The sequence below is a fragment of the Pollachius pollachius genome, assembly GCF_949987615.1.
Source record: "Pollachius pollachius genome assembly, chromosome: 1".
NCBI lineage: Eukaryota > Metazoa > Chordata > Actinopteri > Gadiformes > Gadidae > Pollachius > Pollachius pollachius.
The window spans coordinates 47,585,945-47,601,801 of NC_136934.1; the positions used below are offsets into that span (position 1 = coordinate 47,585,945).

At 44.8% G+C, this 15,857-nt stretch overlaps 1 protein-coding gene across 1 annotated transcript in view; it reads left to right on the plus strand.

Annotated features, from left to right (window-relative positions):
• dnah5 (dynein, axonemal, heavy chain 5) overlaps window positions 1-15,857 on the plus strand; it is a gene marked incomplete at both ends in the record, with an annotated part of 137,916 nt that continues 122,059 nt past the window's right edge. Inside the window, 10 exons of the mRNA XM_079758520.1 lie at window positions 1-57; window positions 5,721-5,855; window positions 6,443-6,527; window positions 8,399-8,601; window positions 12,383-12,601; window positions 12,822-12,959; window positions 13,512-13,688; window positions 14,030-14,143; window positions 14,626-14,733; window positions 15,316-15,438. Coding sequence (XP_079614646.1) covers window positions 1-57; window positions 5,721-5,855; window positions 6,443-6,527; window positions 8,399-8,601; window positions 12,383-12,601; window positions 12,822-12,959; window positions 13,512-13,688; window positions 14,030-14,143; window positions 14,626-14,733; window positions 15,316-15,438 — 1,359 coding nt within the window. The remainder of the gene's footprint in view (window positions 58-5,720; window positions 5,856-6,442; window positions 6,528-8,398; window positions 8,602-12,382; window positions 12,602-12,821; window positions 12,960-13,511; window positions 13,689-14,029; window positions 14,144-14,625; window positions 14,734-15,315; window positions 15,439-15,857) is intronic.

Below are 15,857 nucleotides of genomic sequence, written 5' to 3' on the forward strand. Positions count from 1 at the left end.
ATGTCCGAGGCTTTCAGGAGGAACCTCTGGAGGCAAAGTGTGTACAGGGTCATCAAGGTAGGATCGATACCTGCAGATTGCGTTTGTTAGTTGTGTCACTGTTAATTCTGGTTTGTGAAGTGAAGCGAGGTAGACTAGCTCTGTGTGTGTGTTGGTTTGTGTTTGTTTCGAGAATGTTGATGCCACGTTAACGATGAGGCTTTCACAGCCTAGGTCTGGCATTCTATGTTTAAGGTTTTAGCTTCAGAGTGCACTGAGTTGGTTGTCTGTCGGTGTTGCCTTGGAGTCCTCGTGTATCAGTTCTACAGGAGTGGAGGGTGGACAGCATGCGCCCACTGCATGAGAACAAAAACCTAGTACATTGTTTATTTGTCGGTTTCATTCAGTTGGGTTTGTTTACTTCTTTCACGGCAGCGTCTCTCTCAAAGGTAACATTAGCGAGGCCTCGTTGATGCTTTTTTGATAGAAAGGATTGCTAATGCTGTCGTGTCAGTCTCAGAGTACCTTCTGCAACCCTGTCTGCTAACAGCAAGTTGTATTCACATGGCTCTGGGCCAACACGACTACACTCGATTAAGTTTGTGTGTAAAAGGCGAAATGTTCTGTTTTTTTATTTATGTGTGCGTGTGCGTCGGTGTGTGTTGCCTGACAGATGCCGCTTGGTATGCGCTCAGCGCTTGGGTGTGTGTCATCAAACAAACCAAACCGCCTCCTCGGTGTGTGTGTTTGTCATTCAGTCACACATATGCACACACACGCACGCACACACACTATCACACACACACACACACACACACACACACACACGTTTCCACACATGCACTGAGAGACAGACAGACAGACAGACATGCATGCACTCACAGACATGCACACACACATGCACACACACACACACACACACACACGCGCGTGCCCACACACACACACATCCCATGCACACACACACACACACACACACACCATGGACACACAGTCCATCAATTCAGGTGGTGTGATGTGAGGTTGCTCAGCAACTGTTTGCTTGTCATGCCAGTTTGTAATGCTGTTGACTTTGTGGTTTTGTGAGAAATGTTGACCTATGTAGTGTGTGGGTGAGTGTGTGTTTATCATAATGTGTATGTGTTTGTGTGTGAATCCTAGCATGTGCAAATGCCTCCTGCTTCTTCACATTTGCTTGTGCATGTGTCTGTGTTTGTGTGTGAATCCTTGTGAAACACACACACACACACACACACACACACACACACACACACACACACACACACACAGACACTAGGGGTGCAACGGATCACAAAAGTCACGGTTCGGATCATGTCACGGTTCTTGAGTCACTGATCGGATCATTTTCGGATCAATAACAAAAAAGATAATGAGACAAATGTGATTTTACATAAAATCGTCAAATGTGTAAAAACAAAATAAAGTGAACAATTTCAGCATAGTAAATATTTAAAAAAATTGCTTGTGTTCACATAAAATAAAAACTCAAGATGTCCATCCAATGTATAATCTAAATCTTAAAATATTTCTAACATGGATAGTAAATGAAACTAGAAAATGCATTTCCTGCAGAAAATGCGGTGAGTGCTGTAGTACAAAGTGAGGTTGAAAATATTTTTTTATAAAGCCACATAGATTAAGACGTAAATCAAGAGAAAGGATTTGAACAAAAGTTCAAAAGTCTAAATGGAGTAAACAATGTAAACATGCACACCATTTAAGAAAAAGTAAATGGTTGGAAACAAATAAAGTGATCGCTGAATGAAAAGCGCAAAGCATTGCCAAAAATGCAGAAATGTAAAATGAATTGAACTGAAGAATCTGCAACATCAAAATGTATTGCCCTGCACTGTGTGTGTGTGTGTGTGTGTGTGTGTGTGTGTGTGTGTGTGTGTGTGTGTGTGTGTGTGTTTGTGTGTGTGCGTGTGTGTGTGTGTGTGTGTGTGTGTCTTAAAGAGAATAATGAGCCAGTGCGTGATTAAAAGTAGCTCAATAGAGTGGGAAAACCACCCAATCTGGCAACACTGCCTGAACGTCATCACGCTCCAGCGTCACCATAAATCAATGAGACCAACTGAAAACGAAGCCGGTATGAAACTAAAACTGTGATTCTCAATAAAGTTTAAATGATATTGAAATTCCGTTTGGATATTATTGAAGATACAAGTGTGTAGATTTGTTAAATGCACTTCCCCAGGCAATGCAGACATCCTCATCTTTTTTCTTTCATCAAGTATCGTAGCGAAATACAGTATCTGTCGTGTTTTATTTGGCATTTTGTAAATCCATTGATTTCTGTTGGAAGACTCATTGCTCATTGACCAGAAAAGGAAAGGGGGGCTGGTTGTGTTCTTTTCGCTCGGTTCTAGCCCTACTATTGATACGGAGAACCGAGCGAAAAGACTACAACCAAACAAAAACAGCCCCTTTCCAGTTCCGGTCCGGTTTCCGTTTCAATTGGATTTACAAAATGCCAAATAAAACACGATACAAAATGTATTTCGCTACGATACTTGATTAGGAACTTCAACGAACACCACTAAGCAATCAGGGAGTTGCACATTTCTGAAAACTAACGTTTAGGGTTGTTTTAAGGACAGGTTTGGGAATGCCCATAACCAGCCATTCTGATGCAGGCAGGGGCGATTCAGAATGAGCCAAATACCCAAGATAAGAACCAATAGTCAACATTTCGGTGTCAACCACTATATTTCATCCTAGACAATCCAGAAAGGGGGCTCAATGTGCTAAATACCGGAATTTTCCTTTAAACATGCGGCAATCACGTGAAAAATTAGCATGGTCAGCCGATGCGCGGAACACTTGCGTCCCGAACCGTGAGGGTTGAATCTGTTGCACCACTGACAGACACACACACACACACACACACACTCCCCTGGCCCTCAGTGTGTGCTGGTGAACCATCTTCCCCTGCAGCATTCCTGGGTCAACAGCCTCTCTCCCCCCACCCACCCCCCATGGAGCTCTTGAGACAATGGCCCCCCATTGCAACCACCGGGGTCAGAGAAAAAGACCCAGGTGGACATGCAGGGTGACGGAGGGACGCGGAGAGATGAATCCATCATCGTTTGAGCCTACGTCCTCGTGCCTCCGTGATGCCGTGTCCTGTCTGAGCGCTCTCACCTGCACTGTAGCCAAGGCCGTTTCACACACGCACCTGGATTCAAAGAGGCTCGCAGGGACACCATGAATAAAACCTGCCATCTCCTCCGCTAAGTGTCTTTTTCTGTTTCTCTTTCACTCTCCTGGTCTCTCTCTCTCTCTCTATTTCTTTCTCTCTCTCTATTTCTCTCTCTCTCTCTCTCTCTATTTCTTTCTCTCTCTCTCTCTCTCTCTCTATTTCTCTCTCTCTCTCTCTATTTCTTTCTCTCTCTCTCTCTCTCTCTCTCTCAACACAGAATCACACCGTCTCTCCTCCTCCCCTATTGTATGCTACCTAGCTCTTCTACCCCTTGCTCCCTCGTCTCCTCCTCCCTAAGGCCTTGGTCTGCTTTTCATGCACCATTATGTCCTTTTCTCTGGTTCCTTTTGTCTAAATCACTTATTGATCCCACCTACTTATTTCATCATCATTTTGTACACTTGGGTCCGTATACTGCATTGTGTTTTTCACACACAAACACAAACACACACACACACACACACACACACACACACGCACACACACACACACACAAACACAGCCACTCTCAATCCTTTCTTTATTTCTCCCTCTTCTTTCTCTTTCTTTCCCTCTTTCTTTAGCATCATCTTTCTCTGTTTCCTTATCTTGGTCCCTCTCTGCCTCTCTTTCTTCCTTCTCCTCTCTCTGTCGTTCTATTTATTAATTTAATTAATTAATTTATTTATTACACACTCTATTTATTTATTAACTATCCGTGTCCTCTTTTTCTTTCTTTCTTTCTTTCTTGCTTTCTTTCTTTCCTTTTCTAATCCCCCAATCTGTTCTTGAAACCCAATGTCACACCTTTTAACCAAAAAAGGATGTCTTTCAGTGCCTCCATAAAGCAAGTGAACCCACCCATTCTCTACAGGGTGGTGGACAGTGTTAAATGAAGTCGATATTCATATTATTGAAGATGTTAATGCAGACTCTCGTCAGTGCGGTCACTTTGAATGCACAACGATTGTGCACCTCAACTGGTGTTAATCAGCAATTTGCCCGTATGCTCACGGGAATATTGTTCAATCAAGTGGACCTTATCAGGGCTGCACACCTGCTCCTGCTCCGACGTTCACCTGGGTGCATATTTAGCCCGGCCCTGCAGGGCTAAATATAAAACATGATGACGCACGACTCCAACTTGTTTATCCGTGACCTTGTCCTTCGGCCGAATGTCAGGTGGAGAAAGCAGGTGGTGCTTGAGCTATAGGCTTGATAACTTCCGAGTGGTGGACATGGTTGTCGTGGTGGCCCCTCAGAGACAAGAAAAATGTTGTAAGTGACGTCATTTACGACCCCCCCCCCCCCCCTCCCCCCCACCTATATCCTGTACTTAGATTTTAAGACACAAATGCAACCATTGACAACATGGATGTGTGAATCATTTATTGACCTGCCTTGTTCCTCGGTTACCGAGGCTGTGAAACATAGTAACCAGCTGGGGCACTCTTCCAACTGGCCGCCTGTAACCAACAAACAAAGGCCGTTGGAAACCAGTACGAGTCGTGTATAGTGCTGCGTACCGCCTCCTGAGGCAGTTTAAACTGACCAAAAACAAGAACTTACAGCAAACTTACAACTTTCATTTGCTTTAGTTTCATTTTCTTCTTCCCTGTGTAATATTGATTTATTCAGCCGTTTTTAATCATACATATTATGTTCCAAAGGGTGGGGGTAGGTTTGGTGAATTTAATTGTGTCTTCGGACAACATTTGTTTTTTGGGGTGGGGTAAAGCCCCTCTGTTGACCCCTCCTTTTTCTACCTACCTTTCAATGTTCGGTTGAGTTCTTTTCAGACTATGTTATTTGGACCGTGGCTTCAAGGACACTGGAGGACAGAGAGGAGTGGGAAGGAGGGCGTGGATAATTGGATAAAGGAACTTTAATTTATTTTTTAGAAGAGTGGCTTCTTCACAGAACCGGCAAATCGCACTACTTTTCTTTTGCTCATTTTTTGGAATGTTTTTTGTTACTTTTTTTAAAAATGGGTATTTTCACTATGTCCTCAACGTGTCATTGTGTACAGAGTTAAATTACTGAGCCAGGTTGCAACATTATGGCTGAGTTTCAAACCACGGACATTCCCATCAGACCCTACATTGCTAAGAAAGTATGTAATAGAAAAATAGTGTGGCGTTTGGATGTTTGGACGAGTCCTTTTTTAGCAGGTTTTGCTGCCGATATCAAGGAGGCCCTCACTCATTCTTGCATGCTAGGAATTGGGAAAAAATTTGCTGTTATCTGGTTTAATGAGTGGCACTTGCGGGATTCTTACTGAAAACTCAATTGATCTTACTCCAAGTGCCTCTATTTACTCAGATGTTCGTGTGTGTGTGTCTGGTTATGTATGTGTGGGCTGTGTGTGTGTGTGTGTGTGCTGTGTGTGCGTTTATGTGCGCACGTTTATGTATGTGTGTGAGTCTGCGTGTGAGTGCTGTGTGTGTGCTTGCGTTTATGTGTTTGTGTATACGTGTGGTGTGTGTGGCCGCGTTTATGTGCGCAGGTTTATGTTTGTGTGTGTGTGTGTGTTTTTCAGCAAAAGCTGAAGGAGGAACGCGAGGCCAAACGGGCGCAGCTCGACAGCAGGCATGACTACGTCCTCAGCATCGTGGCCTCCTGCCTGGCCCTGGACAAGGCCGACGTTGAAGATGCCGTGCTCGAGGGCACTCAGGTATTGATCCCGTGTGCGTGTGTTCCTCCCTCGGACTGAACTCTACCGTGACTGTTCAAGTTCCCACCAGCCCTTTCTTATCTTTCCCTGTCCGTCCCTCTGTATGTATGCAAAGAGGACGTGTGTGTCTGTGTCTGTGTGTGTGTGTATGTGTTTGTGTGCACACTTGTTTTTGTGTCGGTGTGTGGGTTTAGGTTTGTGTGCACGCTTATTTGTGTGCACTCTGTATGTGTGCGTCTGTGTGTGTATGTGTGTGTGCTTGTGCGTATGGTTGTGCTTGTTCTTTCGTGTGGATTTGTGTGGGCTTGTTTGAGTGCTTGTGTGCGTGGGCCTGTGAGCTTGTGTGTGTCCATGTTTGTGCTGTGAAGTGATTCTCAGGCGTGTGCATTCATGCATGTGCTTCATTGTGAGGGTGCCCTCTATGCATACCCTTTGCAGGCATTGTGTCTGGTCAAATGGCCTATAAAATTCTTAAAAGGCTGTAAAAACCTAACAAAGATTTGGAAGAGAGTTGACAAGCTTTCCAACCTTTCGGTCACACCTCGTCGTTCTCTCTAACTCCTGTTTGCGTCCCTGTTTCTCGTCAGATCGAGCGCATGGAGCAGTTCTTCGCGGCTAAAGGCCTCCCCCACATTATGTTCTACCACCAGGAGGTGGAACTGCTGGAACGAGGTACAAACAAGTAGATTAATGTCGTGAAACGACACCACATTCAGTGGGGGTATTGTTTCTGTGTTCCTGTGATTTGTTCTTTGGATGATTCTTAAAAGAATGTACCTGGAAAGCTGGGGTCCCCCCATGATTTATGAAGTTATTCATTAAATCATAAACAAGGAAGCCACTGACTGCAAAGTTAGCCCGGGATAAAAAAAAAAGCTATGTGTGCAAAATGTGTATATCCAACATCATATAAACAAATTGTAATTTATTTTCTCACAAGAGTCTTTCTATTTCTTATTCTGTCATCTCTGCCGACAGTGCTCCCTACTAATCATAGACACACATAATTATTCAAATGTCTTTCAAAGAACACCAAGTCAGATTCTGCGGCTATATGCTGCTTCGTGACACAGCGATGCCCTGTGTGAACAGCTGCTTGGCACAGACTCCTGAGTCACTACCAACATTTATCTAACACACCGCATTTCAATTATATAACCATCAAGGGGAACACAGAATTCATCAGTCATTTAATTATTCATAACTGACTGAATAACGCGCTTGATCAGTCATTAATATATGCAGATGCTGCCGGGCTTTCATTGATGATATTTTTCGAACAATCTGTTTTTAACTTTCTCAAAAACAAATCTGCATCCAAAACAAACGGGTGCCATGGAAACCGTCCACGGGTCACAGCTCAGTTCTATGCGGGCCCTCAACTAACAACAAAGTGTTCCCTCCTGACTGCTCTTCCATGCAACACAAGACTGCCTCTTGACTTAGGAAACGTTAACACAAGGGCGTTAAGTGAACACACAACAACAACTAGTTTTTTATGTGAGATGCTTTTTCTATTGTTGTTTATGTTTAAATGACATCCTTCCATGTAATGAAGGGGAATCTTGTTTAAAAGTGAACAACAGAAATCTGTAATTTACTTCTAATTCTGTTTTCAAGGGGTATCAAGGAGCTAATTAATCAGAAAACAATGTTTCTGGAAATCCATTGCAATCCCACATTCAAGTAGATTGATTTCCTTCTATTCCTTCGAGGCGATATAATGGGTGGAGTCTATTTTCCTTAATGACTTCTTAGCCATGCGAGTGACCAATTACCTTCCACTCCATGACCGTGCCCGGCCAATCACATTACGGCAACGGTGCCAAAAGAAGCTAAGGCATTTAAGACTTTGAAAAAGAACAAACTATACAATTCAGACCAGTTCCCTACGATCCTAAATCTTTCCAGGCCTGAGTTTAATATTTGACATAGCGATGGATATTATCATTGCCTACTTTTTTACACCAACCAGGCAAGATTTTCGTTGGATGTGTAGTGGACACAGCCCTCTGTGATATGTAATGGTTGTATGACGTTTATTGATAAATAGAAGTGGAATTAGTATGAAAAGTACCACTAGTAAGTAGAATAAGTGTTCATGTTCAGTCGAGGTATAAGAACACGCAGATCTCCAATCTGTGTCAAACTCTCTCTCAAAGTTTATTTGCTCAATAAAATGTGGTTTAAAAGAGGAGAATCCATTGGGTCACATACAAACGTGTGTATAAAGATCAAAATGGAATGAATTGTTGAATGTTCGAAAAAAGTACAACATTTAAAAGTTGAATATTTAAAAAGTATGTCATATTTTAATTTGAACAGCTGTCGATGCCAATACAAGCCCAACATTTTACAATTTAAATGGAGTCTCTTTGTAAAAAACTGGAAGTCATTACGCTCAAAATCAATTAGCGAAAAACAACATGACAAAGAACATATGTTGTGAATCCAGCCTTCACACCAATAACAGACAGCAAGAACTGTTCCTTCATAGACTGCAGCCTCACATGAACTCCTGTCTCTCCGACTTACTGTTACAGGGGCGGCGTCCACAGCTACACCCACCCCTGCTCCTAATACCACCACCACCACCACCCCATCCTCCATCACCACAGCAGCCGGTCGCAGCAAGAAGGCCAAAGTGTTTGTGACGGAAGGGACGGACGTTGCGCTGACGGGCGTGTGCGTCTTCTTCACCAGGGCCAACACCTCTAAGGCTATCACCTCGGAGAGCATTCACCGGGTGAGAATGGAGGCCTGCTGTTGTGTTTTAGCTGCGCTCAATAGCATTAGCGATGGTGGGAAGGGAAAATACAAAGGTGTGATGTTTGCTCCGTGGAAACAAACTAATGCACTTTACACGTTGTGGCCTCGGATGTTGTGGTGTTTTGTAATGCACTGCCAGCCAGAGTAAAGTGTAAAGCGAACCTCCCGGTCAAGGCTCCCGCAGTATGTGAACACAAAGACACATGAATGCGCACTGATGCACGCACAGGCACGCACGAGCAGGCTCGCACGAGCAAATAAACACACACACACATACGCACCCACACACACACACACGCACGCACACGCACACAAAGCGAGAGAGGTGATCTCACAGGGTTGCAGTAAGAAAAGCAGAGAGGCAGGAGGCCTCATTAGAAGATAAAAGATCCATAGTGTAGCTCAGGAGACAAAAGTTCTATTACACTGCATTTCAGTAGCCATCGCCGCCCCCTCTGAGACCTCTCCCCGATTGGATAATTGTTTTCCTTTTTCTTTTATAACGTGGACAGCCTCTTTTCACCGTGAATCTAGAGACACAAACAGGAGGCCTGTAGAGACAAGCACCCAGACACCCCAGGCCTGTTTGGTGCATCGATCGAGGCTGATCACCCGCTGTCAGCCACAAAGCTAATGGCTGTCGGCGGTAACAGACCATGTTCCCGTCGCAGACGGGCCACGCCAAGGCAGGACGGAAGGAGGCTATCGACTGCGTGTGTATGTGTGTGACTGTGTATATATGTATGTTTGTGTGTATGTGTATGGATTCTGTGTGTGTGTGTGTGTATTTGTTTGTGTGTAGGTGCTTGTTTGTGTGTGACTGTGTGTATGTATGTGTGTTTGTGTGCATTGTGTATGTGGATAGTGTGTGTGTGTGTTTGTATGTGTGTTTGTGTGTATGTGTAAGTGTATGGATAGTGTGTGTGTGTGTGTGTGTGTGTGTGTGTGTGTGTATGTGTGTGTGTGTGTGTGTGTGTGTGTGTGTGTGTGTGTGTGTGTGTGTGTGTGTGTGTGTATGTGTGTGTGTGTGTGTGTGTGTGTGTGTTTTTGCATGTGTGTGTGTCCGCAGTCCTGAATGATTTCTCTGCTTCCAGCGGGCCACAGGAAACATCTCATTGTGTGATCTGGAGCACAGCGCCGTGTCGTCCATTGTGCATTGACGTCTGAAGGCCGCCCTGCTGGGTGCATCAAATTATACAATCCTGGGGGGGGAAAATAACATATTCTGCTGCCATTGTCAGAGGCCAGGGATATGATGTTTTTATCTATTCATCCCTGAGTCAATCAGTACGCCGGAGACAAAGGAAGACAATCTAACACAGGAGAAGGGATGCTGTCACAGAGACAACATGAACCACCATTCTGAGTGTATCTCACGCCCATGGTCATACCCATCTCCAGATGGTGAGCAAGGGAACTTATGTAAGGCGGAAGTTGGCAGCAATGTGATAACAGGTGAGCAGAATGGGAACGGATCAGGCAAAGTGACACGACGCAACAACTGATGGACCTGTCCGCGTGGACACGTTGCTGTCAGACTGAGATGCATTCAGGCTTAGGGGTTTGATGTTAGTTTTGGCTAGGATGTGAAAAACGCACCGTGTTTTGGTCATGCTTTGTTGAATCGGTGACGACTGACTCACACATTTTCTTTATCTTATTCCCACTCCATGTTTTAATCAGTGTTTGCCCTGGTACAAAGCACCTCACTGTCTGTCACTCCCACCCTAACCCTGTCTCTCACTCCCACCCTAACCCTATCTCACTCCCACCCTAACCCTGTCTCACTGTCTCACTCCCACCCTAACCCTGTCTCACTCCCACCCTAACCCGAACTCACTGTCTCACCTCCACCCCCAACCCCCGTCTCACTGTCTCAACCCCACCCCCATCTCACTGTCTCACCCCGACCCCATCTCACTGTCTCACCCCCACCCCCAACCCCATCTAACTGTCTCACCCCGACCCCCAACCCAATCTCACTGTCTCTCACTCCTACCCTAACCCTGTCTCACTGTCTCTCACTCCCACCCAGGGCTGGACGATATGACCAAAATATCATATCCCGATATAGGTCATTCATATCCCGATAACGATATGCATCACGATATAGCACATTTCCTGTAAATTCAATGAAAAATAAATAGTTTATATAAAATGATCACATGAAAAGGCCTATTTCGTATTACATTTTGAATTATATACTCTACAAATAAAGATAACTTACTCATGATTATTTTTCCTTTTATTTAGAAACTTTGTGCAAAATATGCATGCAACAAAATATAAAATATGAATGTATAAATATAAAAATGTAAATAGAAAACACTTTTTTGGTTGGTTTTCGAAAATATTAAAACCAACCAAAAAGCTCTTGAGTCGCGGGGACTGCGTGAGGATCACCTCGACTGTCACCACGGATAACGCCACTAACAACATCCTTGCACTTCGGCTGAATGACTCTATGAATCTAGCCATTGGTGAGTGTCTAAAACAATGTAAAAATATATTTCAGCAAGAATAAGAATTTTTATAGTAACCAGTAAACTATGTCTGCAATTGAGTTTCTGAGCATTTAAAAGCCAGTTTAAAAGCTTAAAATCCAGAATACTCCCCCTGACTTTGTAAACAATCAAGTCATGATTTTTCCCATCCCCTAGTGCACACCTCTATAAAATACAGTAACAATAAAATATAATTTTTAAATTAAAATAGTGGTTGGTTTGTGGCGTTATCCGTGGTGACACAGACTAGGTGATCCTCACGCAGTCCCCACGACTCAAGAGCTTCCCTCAGACTTCTGGCTATAATTTCTCCCGTGTGGTCATCTGGGAAATAGCTCGTCTGTAAACACCGACTGCAGAGTGTCCAGTCTCAAACAAAGTGTATCGTCAGGCTCATATAGGGATGTGTCGTTCGGCTCGACCACATATCTGTTGTTATAGCGTAGTACAATACCTTGTGGGTTTCCTCCTCTACTTTGGCCCGACACTCTTGATATAAATGAGGCAACTGGACTCGAGTGAAGTATTTTCGGTTTGGCATCGTGTACCTTGGGTCGAGTGTTCGCACCAACTCACGAAACCCCTGTTTCTCGACCGTGTAAATTGTGGCCATGTCTTTGCAGATGAAAATTGCAATGGCAGCCGTTATCTCCTTCCATCGTCGGGAATCTTTGTCATATGGTGTGCCGCGGGCAAAAGCTTCTTGCACGGTCTGGGGTTTGTTTTGAGCACTCGACGACTGTATTTTTTTGGATTTCATCCGTAGACTCTCTCCGTACTGTTTGTCGTGATTCTTTCGTAGGTGGTAAAATAGGTTGGTGGTGTTTTGAGTCTGGTGTGGGGACCGGGTTGCGGCATACTTTACAAAGTACGTTTTTCTGGTCCGTGTCCGACTTTTCAAACCCAAACCACGTCCATGCGATAGAGGTAGCCCCTCTTTTAGGTACAAGCTCACTTTGTCTTGGCTGGTCGTCGGAGTCCTTCTCCTGTTCAGAATTGTCACGTTCACTCCTCCATGTTTGTTTGTGTTGCCTTCATGTGCCGTGTGGAAGAATGTAAAGCGTCGTCCAAATGACGAAAAATATTACCGTAAAGAGTGTGATTTGCGGCAAGACGATATAAACGATAGAGCATCATATGAAACGATAGACGTTTTTATATCGTCACACGATATATATCGTCATATCGCCCAGCCATACAACCCCCCATCTCACTGTCTCACCCCCACCCCCACCCCCCGTCTCACCCACGCAGGACGTGAACTTCAACATGCTGGACACCACCGGGGTGGGGCTGCTGAAGAGCGTGGAGCAGCTGCTGGCGGAGATCTTCATCCCCACCCTGAGGAAGATGAGCCACGGCTGGGGGGAGCTGGCCAGCCCCCAGGCCCAGAACATCAAGAGGGACTTCATGGCCTCGCTGGAGAACTTTGTGTCCGTGCTAGCCGGAGCGCAGGACAACCTGCAGGAGAAGGTGAGACAGAGACACATGCAGATGTCCACTCTGCATGTGCATACAAATGCACTTAACCGTGCACATACACACGTGCTCAAAAAAATTTACATTAACATTTATGTATATGTATATATGCTCTCTCTCCCTCTCAGTCTCTTTCTCTCTCTCTATAAAGGCATTCTTATGTTTGATTGATATAAAAACCAAGACACATTAATAATGGACGTTTTCGCCGAAGGTTAACTTGCGGGAGTGTGAAGGCTTTGACCTGCGGACGCTCAGGGGCCCCTCGGACTACATGGCGGCGGCCAACAGCAGTGAGACCCTGGAGAGAATGGAGGACTGCCTGAAGGTCTGGATTAAGCAGATCGAACAGGTGAAGAGCGGGCGCTACTGCCGGGACGCATAGCCAGTCAATCGAGGCCGCTTTACCCATTTTTTAATTTTTTTTAAATTTTCTCTTTCTTTTTGAATCCAGTCGAAGGCTTCACCGTCCATTAACTGTGTTTTCATCTCGATGTGATGGCACGTCAAGCGATTCGAATATGTAAGGCGGCGTTGACATGCAAGGTTGCGTCTGTTCTGAATTAAAGGGCTTTGCTCGGCTTTGATGCAGAATATGGACATGTTGAAAATTTTACCCAGGTGGAGCCAGCCTTGATACAAAGACTGGTGGCAGGGGCTGGCCTTGATCATAATGTATTCAGAGAACGTCGTTGTTATCAGAATTGCAATTTTACCGATACAATATGCATAAAATATATCGAGAATATCATCGAACATACAGCTGTGTGACATTCAAGACAAAATTTGACAAAATGGCCGAACAGGACCAGCAGACTGCAATCGTTGTATGTCCCAACACAACAAAAGTGCTGAATACAAACACTGGAATGCAATTCACATGATTGACGTCCTAACACGTCAGGTCCTGGCCGAGAGCGACCAGCTGAGGAAGGAGGCGGACGACCTGGGCCCTCGCGCCGAGCTAGACCACTGGAAGAAGCGCATGTCCCGCTTCAACTACCTGCTGGACCAGCTCAAGAGCCCCGCCGTCAAGGCCGTGCTCGGCGTACTCGTCGTTGCCAAGTCGAAACTCATCAAGGTGGGACCGTGCTATCACATCTGATGCTAGCTGCTAACAGTTTTTCACTACTTCCGCAGTTATTTTCCCGCTCTTTTCGCCACAGATCCATTTCATTTAGAGACAAAAACTTATTTTCATCCTTTTCCCACATTGGAAATTTGTTCCTTAACATAATTCAAGCTTGGAAATGATCTAGAACCATAGACATTTATTTTGAAAAGCCTACTCCATATACTTTGCACTCACAGCGTACAATATTCAAACAATCTACAATAATTCCGCCCTCAAAATACTTAATTATCCCAAATCATCCCGCACAGTTAAAGTTCTCCTTGTTTGCATCTTTCCCGTGCCTCCAGTCGTGGAAGGAGCTGGACACCAGGATAACGGACTCTGCCAACGAGGCCAAAGACAACGTCAAGTACCTCTACACTCTGGAGAAGTTCTGTGACCCGCTCTACAACAGCGACCCGGTGAGAGAAGCATCTAGAATTATTATCCCGTGCCAGTTGTTTAAATGATTGGATAATTCACTCTTGAGAACAGACACAAACTGCATGAGAGTGTCACTATGACACATTTCCAATGAAAAATAAATTAAATCAAGATTTGATTAACAATCGCTTATTCCCTAGACTACCCCCCATAGTCATATTGATATTATAAAAAACAGTACTTAGTTTTGTGGAGCGCCTTATCCAAGCTATCTTGTTGTATACGGGGAAAGGTTTAACCTAACTATTGTAAATTCCTAGCACTTCTTTGACAAATGTAGTTATTGCAAGTCGCTTTGGATAAAAGTGTCTGCTAAATGCCCTAATTGTAAATGTAAATATTATAGGTTGTTGGCATCCACTGTCCATCCATGTCAGATCAGGGCCACAATGGACTTTTAAAATCATAATGTAAATCAGTAAGAAAATAACTCAAGTTCATGTTGACATTTTGACGTAAGGTGTCGATGGTGGACGCCATTCCTGGTCTGGTGAACGCCATCAGGATGATCCACAGCATCTCCCGCTACTACAACACGTCTGAGAAGATCACCTCGCTGTTTGTCAAGGTGAGGCTGTCTCTCACGATACCGCACACCATGCTACAAACATACCAAACACCATGCTAACAATGACCTAGTTTAAAAGTTGTATTCATTTATTTCATTCCTTATCGGCATCCAACAGCTGCATCCCTCTCACATCATACTGCCCTAGTCTAAGCATGTACTTTGTCATCAGTTTGCATGCTGATTAGTGGGGGAAATTAGAAAAGCTGTCACTAATCACAACTTTTACCTGGGTCATTAAAGGTGACATAATATACCACCAGGTGTGAGTTTGACAAGCCGTTTTGCGAATCTGCCTCACCTGACATCACAAGTGGGTGTGTCCACCTAGATGTGTGCTGGATAGATCAGTCTGCCAGCCTACCCAGTGGACTTTAGCAAACGGTGCTCATCTATCCAGCACACATCTAGGTGGGCGTGCCCATTGTGATGTCAAAAGAGGCCGATTTTCCAAATGACTTGTAACGGCTACTCAAACGCGCACCTGGTGGTATAATGTGTCTTCCATTTAATGACAGGGGCTCCATCAGGGGTTGGACCCCGGGTCAATCAAACTCCCGTTTCCTCGTCTTCTCCCCCCAGGTGACCAATCAGATGATCACAGCATGCAAGGCGTACATCACCACCAGCGGCTCGGTCACCATCTGGGACCAGCCTCCGCAGCAGGTGATCGAGAGGATCACCGCCGCCATCCACCTCAACCAGGTACCCTGCGTTCACGCTGACCTCCGCAGAGCTCCTCACGTTCATGTCTCTGCTGTCGCTGCATTTGAATGCTTTCATTCACTAGGGTTGTTTCCTGAGGATATGAAAAGAAACACACATGCAGGCACGCATGCACACACAAACACACACACACACACACACACACACACCATCTACATAGACCAGAGAGAGAGAGGGAGAGTCAGAGAGAGAGTCAGAGAGGGAGAGGGAGAGAGAGAGAGAGAGAGAGAGAGAGAGAGAGAGACTTTCTGACTTTTCAATTTCACCAACTAGTGCAGTGCACTTCAAAACGTGCCTCTTCAAAACAAGCTGATTGCTTGGTCCCCGGTATTGCTTTTTGAAAAGCCGCTCGTTCAAACAACTTCCCTCTTGCATCTGCACTTTCTTGGGTAATGGCA